We start from the raw sequence: 9880 nt of genomic DNA on the forward strand, positions 1-9880 counted from the left end.
TATAATTTAAAACCAGTTTTTTTCCCAATTGATGCTGAGATGATGCGTGTCCACATTTCAGAATACTTTAATGATGGATCTCAGGAGAGTGGTAGTGAATCCTACGGGATGGTTTTAGGCCTGTGCTAGAGATGAGTGTCAATTAAATGCCGAAGTGATAAGAAGCTAATGATAGAGCAAATGCCAGGGGCATCTCCTGTGAAGACTAGTCTGTAGGTTAATGCCAGTTGCTGAAAGTTTTGAATTGTGTGTTTTACCTTAACTGACTGTAATGTTCTCAAGCTATCTGATTGAACTTCCTTACTCCTTGTGTGGACCACTGTTGTGAAAATTGTCCTGGCTTGACTGGATAGTGAATGAGACCTTGGTGAGAGTGTCCAGGAATATAGTGCTACCTGTTTTCTCATGAGGCAAATACAATCCTGGGAAAAAAGAATTACGGAGCAGACAACAATTAGATCATTGATCTACTGATTTATGAGTGTCTTGGAGGGGAGGAGAAAAGAGGAGATAATCCAATGGCTTTACTTGCCCACTGATACAATTAATGTTATTCAAAAATCTTCATGTTGCTGATTAAACTGATAGTTCTAAACTGATAGTTCTAAAACATCCACTGCAGAACATGAAGATCATTTTCATGTAGCTGCATTCATATACCAGGGGTATGCCCTCCCTAGTTTACCATAGTTGCTAAATGTGTTTATTTAATCCTCAAGATCAGTGCTTGTAACTTGGGAATTGTCTTTGAATGATGGTGTTGCAGTTTCAGCTGCAGTTACCTCAATGTTGTAGGCTAATGCTTTTTCCCATGTACCACTTGTTAAGGCTACAAAGTTATGACTCTTCCACAGTTCTTAAGTACTTTTATTGATGTATTACAAAGTAAATAACTTCCAGGTACTGTCTGTAAACTTTAAGACTGACTGTACTAACATGCATTTTGGGTGTTGCAGTGGACAATTACTGATGTCCAATAGCCATCATTCTCATCAGCAGACAAATGCATCTGTTAAACTAGGTAGAAAACAATGATGGTGGAAAGAAACTTGTATCACTAGTGGTGTTCAACTCTTGATTTCTTCATCACCTTTTCCACTAAAATCAGTGCTCCTTACCTGCTATAATTGCTCCACTTCTTTGGCACCACTGTTGTGATGCCTCTTTGTGCCATGCTTTTCCTGAACACCTGTTTAGCTTTTTCATTGGTCATAATCTTGTCTGGCTTGCCAGTAAGTGGCAGGAGGGGGAGCATAGTCCACTTAACAGCCAAGACCCTTGGTGTCTGAGAGTGCGTTTAAGAGTAAAATCTAACAGGTCTGAGGCTGCACTTCATGAAATTCTTACCAGTAATATTTACAGTTACTAAAAGTGAGAGAGCTTGAACTCTAGTTACTGGCCTTGAGTGGTGTATTCCCTTTTCAGCACTTTAACAATCATGCATGGTTACCAGAAAATATATCCTTGGCATATCGCCCAAAGAGCTGTGAGAAATTACCTTTCTTTTCATTGCTGTGACTTCTTCAGCTACATGGATGACAGTATTTCTATACATTCATAAATATCTACATTTGTACCTATTTATCAGCATTCCATAAACTACCCAGTGCACATTGTATTTAATCATAGCAGGTGAATATTAGCCAGTTTATGCTCCCACTGAAAGCAACATATACTGTCAGCCTTTGCACTTCCTTTTTTTTTTTTTCACATAAAAATATGAGGATGAATTTTGACTTTTCCTGGACACAGGAGTTTTATAAAGGCTTTCCTAAAGCTCATGTGACACAGTGGGTATAGAACAGGGTTAATGGCTGAATTCACCCACAGAAGCCAAAATGAAATCTCATAGAGTGAATAGTGCACACAGTGCCCATGGCAAGCTGCTCTGATGATCATCAAAAGCGTATATGGAGCCCAACATAAACCAAACACACAGACAATAATTGCTAAAGACTTTGCTACTCTTTTATCCCGGGAAAGCCTAAATCTGTTTGCCATAGTGTTTGCAATGTCTGCTCCACTGGTGCCATTGCAGATGCTTTCAGTAGCTTTGTAGAAACCATTCCTGTGAGGTTTGGTCTCAACTTCCATCTGAAGTGGTGGAAGGTCTTGATTTGCATTCAAATCTAATGAGTGATTGTCAAGCTTCTGTAGCCTGAGCCTTGAAGCCTTTTTGGGGGGAGAAAGGCTGCTTGTTCTCTCATGTTTGTGTCTGTTAGGTTTTACAAAAAATATCGTGTTTTCCCTTTTTTTCCCCTGGAAAGTCATTTCACAGTCCTCCTGACCAGGTGACAGGTTTCCATTTCTGAGGGATGTACGTTTCCTGATGTTGAGGTAAATACTTAAATTGAAGTACGTAACAGTGATGAAAGGTGTAAAGAATTCAATAGTAGATGCAATCATTAGGAAGTACCAGTTGTAGAAGAATTCTGCATGACATTCTCCTTCAGGAAGGATGCTTTTTTGGGCAATGTGCTCCCAACTGAGAATAGCTGGACCATAGAGAATAAAAGCAGCAATCCAGACCGTGACCATCTTCAGTACTGCATTTCTGGTTATCCCTTTCTGAGCCCTGTAACTGACCTGAGAGGGGGAAAAAAAGAAGTTGTCACATTACTAGTATCTCAACCAGTGACATGGCTACCTTAGAATATGGCCCTGTTACTTGTCGAGGCAGATGATACGTCAGTTTAGGGATGAAGGTTATACCAAGCTTACTGGTACCAAAGAAAAGCTATTTCTGAAATATCCATTCCAGCAAATGTTACAAAGCTGACTGGTACGTTCTGAAAACATGCATCAGACCTTACAAGCTAGAGAATCAAGGCTTTTGGTTTGAAATAGTCACTGCTCTTCCTAGAATTGGTTGGCACTGGTTGCTTACATGTTCAATCACATTAGCTGTGACAGTAGTTTACAGAATATCTTAAGACCATAATTCATAACTCACTTTCGTAATTCACTTAGATATTACACAATCTGAATTCATAGGACACCAATGCAAGTTCTTCTCTTTCTGCTTTGCTAGAGGGAGCCTTTTTTAATGTGGATATCCCACCAAAAATGTAATGGGTAACTGCTTTTACTTCTATTTTACATCCTTATTTTCATTTTTTTTGTTGAAGTACTTACAGGAACTCTTTTTTGTAATTAAGATATATAGATGGAATGTTGTGTTCTGCAAAGTGCTTTACAGGAAGAGTAACTAATTTCCCTTATTTAGAAAATAGAGCAGCTAAGGTAAAAAAAAAAATAGTACATCATTAATACTGAGTCAGTAAACCATATCAGCTGTATCAGTGGAATCTTAAGATCATCTGCTTCTCAATATGCTAACTCCCTGGTGTACTGCACAATATCCATGTAGTGATCTGGAATGAAATCTTTGCATCTCTTCAGTGGCCAAGCAGTATGTTGGAATATGGAGTTCCCAAGCCTGAATTCTGTATAGGATTCATGTTTACTGGCCCAATCTCTGGATCTGTGGATCTGAACAGCTAAGGTTGTTCTGGTAGAATATCCACACAGCTGAGGAATCCTGAGCTTATCTGAATCAGGTATGATTTTACAATCCTTTACAAAGCTACTGATGATTTCAAGAGCAGCCTTGTTGGAAGACTGCCATTTATTTCCATTGAGAGAGAATAATTTACAACTTCATGTGTTCCTGTTCATGTGTTCTTATACTGCCCATACCCAACAGGCACCCTCTGTACTCTTACTTGGGGAGAGATTTTTATATGGAGGATTAATCTGAAGTATTTTGAAGTTGCTGACTTTTTCATTATGATCAGTTTCCCTTTCTGTTTCGGAAGCCATCCGTATATTTATACTCTGTGTACAGTCATGAAAGTTTGGTTTATGAAAGTAAAATTCATGGCTAATTCAGAACCTAGAAAATAAAGGAATTGTGTTGACTGCTTAAGAATGAATCTGTTCATTTTTCCCTCTTCAAAAAGGAGTTGGTAAAACTTGTGCATATAAATCGCTAAAGTGATCTTGCAGCCTCTTTTTGTACTGTTTGACAGAAAAATACAGACTTTTAGTGTGGTTTAGAATGAGTGATTAAATCAGTGTGGTAAGGAAAAGTGGGCAGAACAGGGGGCTGAGGAATAATTAAGAAGTAGGTGTAGATGAGTGAAACCTATTAGCAGGTAAAATGTGTCATTTTGGCAACATCCAGAATAGTTTGAGGTCTAGGTGAAAATAAAGTTAGCTTTTGATTTTGTGAAGTCTAGTCTCTTCCTTTTTCATTGTTACTTGCTGCATGACTAAGGCTCTAGTTCTGTGGCTGTTAGATGGAAATAGCATTTGTATCCTTCAAAAGATGTTAACATCAACTTATATTCTGCCACTTTTGAACCATCCACAATTCTATTATCTACTTCTCCCTGAGAGTTTGTTACAGATTGGAAGATCTTTCTCTGCCTTGTTCTGCAGCTGGGATGCAATTAGGCTGACTTGGGTTATCTGTTGTCAACAGGGACACTACCATGCTATGAGGGAGATGGTCTATTTGAGCTGGATACTACTTTTTAAGCTTATCCAAAGTGGAGTAGGGGAGCAAATAAGTACTCCTTCTTCCGTCTCCCCTTCTCACAGTATCTATAAGCTGTACCTGTTTCTAAAGCAGGGTACTTCTTCCACTGTGAAAGTGAAAAGCAACTGGGTTTTTTGCTAAAGCTGAACACTCCCAGAACTGTTTATCAGGACCTGGGGGAGCTGTCGAGCTACCCCCTCTGTTTTGTGTTGAGTGAGGTGCAATGGCGTTGAGAGCCTGCTGACCCAAGCGAACCACCTTCCTTCTAGGGGCAGCCTCAAGCCCCCACAGCCTCCCCTCAGGCTCCCTTGCCCAGCCCTTACCGCTTTGGTGACAGAGATGAACCTGTCGAAGCTGATAAGGACGATGTTGAAGACGGAAGCCGTGCACACTAGGTAGTCCACCACCAGCCACAGCTTACACAAGCCCCTGCCGAGTCTCCACTCGCCCGCTAGCACGTAGGGGATGTAGAGGGGGATGCAGAAGCCGCCTGCGGACAGAGCACGGTTGTGACACGTGTAGCCCCTCGAACCGCAACCCGCCCCTCCCGGCCCCCCGCAACTCACCCACCAGAAGGTCGGCGATGGCCAGGTTCAGGAAGAATAAGTTGCCCTGCGTGCGGAGGCTCCGGTCCACCACGAACGCCAGAATGACCAGCGCATTCCCCACCACTGTGGCCAGCACCAGCAGCCCCATGAGTCCCGCCAGCAGCGCGGCCGTACCGGCGGCGAACGGTCCGTCGCGCTGCCCGTCCGCCGCACAGGCGTTGCCCGCCTCCCGCAGGCTGCCGGAGTGGTTGAGCCACGGCAAGTCCTGGCCCATGGCTACTGGCGGAGGGTGCCCCGCCGGCGCCCAGGCTGGCTCTGGAGCAATCCGCGCTCCGCTCTTGGCACCGCCCCGCCACCGGCCGGAGGGAGGGGCCGGGCGCGGCGCGGCGGGCTGAGGGGCGGATGGCGGGCGGCGCGCTGCTGGCCGGCGGCGCACTGCTGCCCGGCTCGGCTCCGAACCCTTGCTGGGACGGCGCTGGTCTTGCGAAACTTTCCGGAGTCTTTGCGCGGCGCGACCAGGACTGTGGGCGGGAGAGAGGGAGAGCCCCGTTCATTTCCTCAGCGGCCCGGCCGGGGAAGAGGCAACCTCCCCTTCTCCTGACGGCACCCCGAAAGCCCCTGCCCGCGCTGGTAACGGCTCTCCCAGTTCCCTCCTCACAGGCAGTCGCTGACAGGGTAGTCTCAGTTGCATGTCTTGTTTCTGCGACTTATGCCCTACACCATATCTGCAGATCTTTCCAATTGCCCATAGTGCCCTCAAATCACCTTTGCTTTCTGCCGTGTCTGGTAGACTTTCAGTCTCCCCTGCATGTCTGAGCCAGTGGCGGGAAGCAGGGCAACCATCTCAGCTGCCCTGTGCCCCTGGGTTAGCTCACTGCTGGTGGCCTTCAGAGGCCTGTGAGGCTGTGGCTGCCTCAGCCCTTCCATCTGTGAGAGCCCTTAAAGGTCTCGCTGCTGTGCCTGGCTATGCATTTTCTGGAACGCAGTATGTCTGAGACTTTGTTTTCCAAAACTGGCAGTGGATTTAAACAGTGTTTTAAAATGTGCAGTGCCGATGTTAGAGAAGTGTTTTTACTGCAAAAGGCTGATCGCCTCCAGAAACCAAACACACAAGCAGCCACGAAAGGGCCATGAAAGCCTTTTTTCAGCTTCTGTCAAGATGTCTGGCCTGGCACTGGGGACGAGTGGGATAATGAGCTGCAGAGCCTGCTGAAGTCCATCAAAACTGAAGGGTAATTTTAAGAGAAGAAATGAAACCTAGTTCTGCTCTCATGACTTGGCCCTCAGGATCATTATCTGCCTTCAAATACGTGGTGATTTATGGGCTTTGCCTTCCTTTCAGTGACAGTTTCCTGGAGACTGTAAGGAGTTTAGGACTTTCAGCTTTTGGTATGGCCCCTTCATCATTAAAGGAAAACGGAACTTGCCCAAAACCAATCTGAATGCACATAATCTTCACTTAATTCAGCAAGTGTATCACGTGGTAAGCTCCTCTTTATAAAAGAATTGTGTAGATCTGCAGCTTGAAATAACAAATATAGAAGCAGTTCCAGCAACTTTCCAAAGCAATAGCTCTTCAAATGAACATCAGGTAAGACAACCAAAACCAGCTTAATTTTATTATTTGTCAGGTATTGGGTATGTATTGTCAGGGTAATGGTGGACAGGCCTTTTGTCCAGAGAGAAGCATCAAGCTTCTGTCAATTATGAAATTACAAATTCCAAGACAGGTTATATCCTTTTAAATCAGTAGGTCCACAGAGGAGATTTGGCAATACACTGCTTATGATATGGCCTCTCTATTGATGTCAGTCCAGAGTCAGAAACGGCAGCTGCATATCTACTGTGTATAAGCAAATTACTCTTTTTATGTGCCCCCATGTCATTATCTCCCTAAAGCAAATAGTAAATCTACACAAAGCAAAAGTGACAGGAAGACTGAAACCTGATCTTATTATGATCAGGATTATTATTATTCCCTAATCTGGGGACTCATTTTTGCTTCCTGCAATTGACAGTTTTCCATTCACTTCAGTTTGGGCAGGATCAAGCTTGTTGATAATTAAAGCTATCTGATTGTGTTGTGGAATATAAAAGAGGCAGCCAAAATACACAAAGAAGAAAAAATAAATATCTCAGTCACCAGGAAAACACACTTTCACAAAGAATTACTATATTCTTTAACTCCTCTAAAGTAAGGTAACGTTACAGCAGCTCAGTGAATTTACAGCATGTACACTTGTGGGCCATATTTGAAGTAGTTTTTGTACTGTATTATTTCTTGGCAGATTCTGAGACTTGCAGTAGGTTCCATAATAACCATCTTTACCGTGCTCTGATGCTGCTTTATTACTGCTGCTTTGACAAGGCGTGATGACTGCAACTCTTAACAAAATTCTATTCCAAAAAGCATGAACCATCAGTCCATAACTCTGCACTTTGGGGACTTATTGTTGAAGATTGTGCTAGTGCTGTGCAGGGACCCTAGCAGGCAGCGAATCCGCATGTGCACCAGATGGCCAGCACTCTCACAACAGCAGGTTTTACAAATCCAGACTTCAAGCATTTTCTCTTTTCCTGACGAAGGATTTGTTCATGTCCTGTGAGTTACTGTCTTTTTTACCAAGTTAGATGGATTTTCTTTTAAGAACATTAATTCTTGGGAGAAGAAGAGCTTTACTTCAAAATATATGTCATGGTGGTGTAGATATATGCACACACAGGGTAAAAAAAATCTTCAAACAAGCACAGGCAAGACAATAGAGCTATACCTCATTGGCTCCATTGTCCGAGCAGTCTGTCCTGAAGGGAGAACATTGATTAATTGACCCTGTCAGCATGAAGTAAATGAAGAACTCTTTATAAAATGTCTTTGTGTAAGACTGAACTGTAGACTTCTGAAAATATATTTTGTTCCTCATCTTTATCTAATCCTTGGAGCTGGAGACATAATTGATTAGCATTGGTAAAGAGGAATGACAATAGCCTAAGAAAATAATGAAAAATCAGTGTTTTCCGAGGCCTGTCAATACTGACGTGTTCTGAAATTTCAATTCCCAATTCCAATGATTTCTTTAGTGATAATTGTTTTAATTTCCATAAGATTTTCTTCAGTGATTTTTGAAATACTTGTCTGAATCATGCAGTTTCCCATGACTGTGGCATATGTGGGTGATTGTATCTGCAGAAATGATAGAAAAACAGAATGTTTTTCCCACTCCACACACAGATGACACTTTTCCCAGAACAGGCCAAATTCGACTTACAGCTAGACTTGGGCACACATGGGGAGGAGGGGGATAGATTCCAGCTAGCTGTATAGCTTGTTGGTTTAGAAGATGCAGAAGATGTTCTCAGCTAGTATCTTCTTTGAAGTACAATTAAGTTAGTGAGCATACTTACATTGGATCTTTGCCTGAATCTCAACTCAAACCTAAATTGTTGTATAACATACTGCAGGTAATGTTTCTTTCCCAGCTTGTACCTTTTAAAGATACTTGGTTTTAGCCCTAGGCTTCCACATGCAGGATAACTCCTTTTTTGGTACACCACAAGCTCTCTGATACCAAAGCTTTACATAAGCTTTGCTGCCTAGTGAACTGAAGGGCAATTTCAGTGAAATGTATGAAAGCATACCATAGCTAGAACCTTCACTTCCATCAAGGAAGCTATTTTCAAGTAGTTTTGAAAACTTCTGACAGAACATTTGCTTGCTAATAGCCCCATTTAATATTTCTAAGTTCTTGTCAACTGTTCCCTCACTATGAGTGATTGGTATTTGATGGAGAAAAAGCTTCCTTGGCCAGGAAAAGAGGAAGGATTTTCAGACTGTCAGAGAGAATGTATACATGGCTTTATCAACAGGTAAATCAAATTCTGCTGTCAGACAGAGCCGATCCTAGTTAAATGAATGGGGACAACTGAGTTCTGCTATATCATTTCCTATTAACATTTATGCCCTTTGCTAGTCAGGGGTTTGCTTGCATGCTGGTTGCCTTTGTTTTGTTTAATGTTCTGTAGATGTCTCCATGCATATAATGCAATTCGTACTTTGAAATAATTCTCGTTCTTGCAAACGTAGAGAAAAAACGCATTTGATCTGTGCCAGTGGAAAGATCTGCTTCAGAGTACACAATGTTACCTGCCATTTACTGAGTATGCATTTTCTTTTCTTCACTAAAGAAACATCCAGTAGAATTCAGACCTGTGCATAATGAGGCTTGTGGGATAGCAAAGTTTGGTGTAGGTATCAGTACCAACAGCTAGCTGTAGTTATCCCATCCTGTTTTTACAACCCTTGCATAGGCATAGCTAGAGCTTAAAGGTAATGTACTACTTTACTATCACAAAGCAAACAGACTTTTGCTCTCTCAGTTCTAAATGAGCCACACTGTCATTTGTTCAGACATCAAGTCACTTGTTTTCATCCACTACCAGTGTGATTTGCTGCTTGATATTAAGCCTTGTCATACTTACATGTAAACAGGAATGCAGTAGCAGGGAAGTCATAGGGGCCGGGCCAAGATTACTCAGTTCTCGACCATGTTCTGCACTTCACGTGATGTCATGATTGCCATGTCACACTCTACATGAACTCACCCAAATACCCTGAGCCTGACATCCCCTCTACGTCTGGCTTTATTGTTTTAATAACCATTTGTCAAGAAATAAGACTCATGATTTTGATGAATATGGATGAGAGATTTGAAATATGATTTAATTAATGAACTTGGATAATTAGACTGCAATAAGGTACCCAAAATAGGCATCTCATATGCAATTGCCTTAA

General features: G+C 42.5%; 1 protein-coding gene across 1 annotated transcript; it reads right to left on the minus strand.

Annotated features, from left to right (window-relative positions):
- Positions 1-880: 880 nt before the first annotated feature.
- LOC104553422 (histamine H3 receptor-like) lies at positions 881-5383 on the minus strand. The gene is made up of 3 exons (XM_062007243.1): positions 5110-5383; positions 4867-5033; positions 881-2586 (listed from the first exon to the last, which is right to left on the minus strand). The coding sequence occupies exons 1-3, from the start codon at positions 5363-5365 to the stop codon at positions 1708-1710; spliced, it is 1302 nt and encodes a 433-aa protein (XP_061863227.1). The 5' UTR covers positions 5366-5383; the 3' UTR covers positions 881-1707.
- Positions 5384-9880: the final 4497 nt, after the last annotated feature.

Source organism: Colius striatus, chromosome 14 (assembly GCF_028858725.1).
Source record: "Colius striatus isolate bColStr4 chromosome 14, bColStr4.1.hap1, whole genome shotgun sequence".
Taxonomy (NCBI): Eukaryota; Metazoa; Chordata; class Aves; order Coliiformes; family Coliidae; genus Colius; species Colius striatus.

Bases quoted from the DNA above. Each gene is read 5' to 3' on its own strand.
- LOC104553422 (XM_062007243.1), bottom strand. From the start codon at position 5,365: ATGGGCCAGGACTTGCCGTGGCTCAACCACTCCGGCAGCCTGCGGGAG. The intron at 5,034-5,109 runs GTGAGTTGCGGG...CTCTGTCCGCAG, and splicing joins CATCGCCGACCTTCTGGTGG to GCGGCTTCTGCATCCCCCTC. The intron at 2,587-4,866 runs GTAAGGGCTGGG...TCCCCCTCTCAG, and splicing joins TCATCTCTGTCACCAAAGCG to GTCAGTTACAGGGCTCAGAA.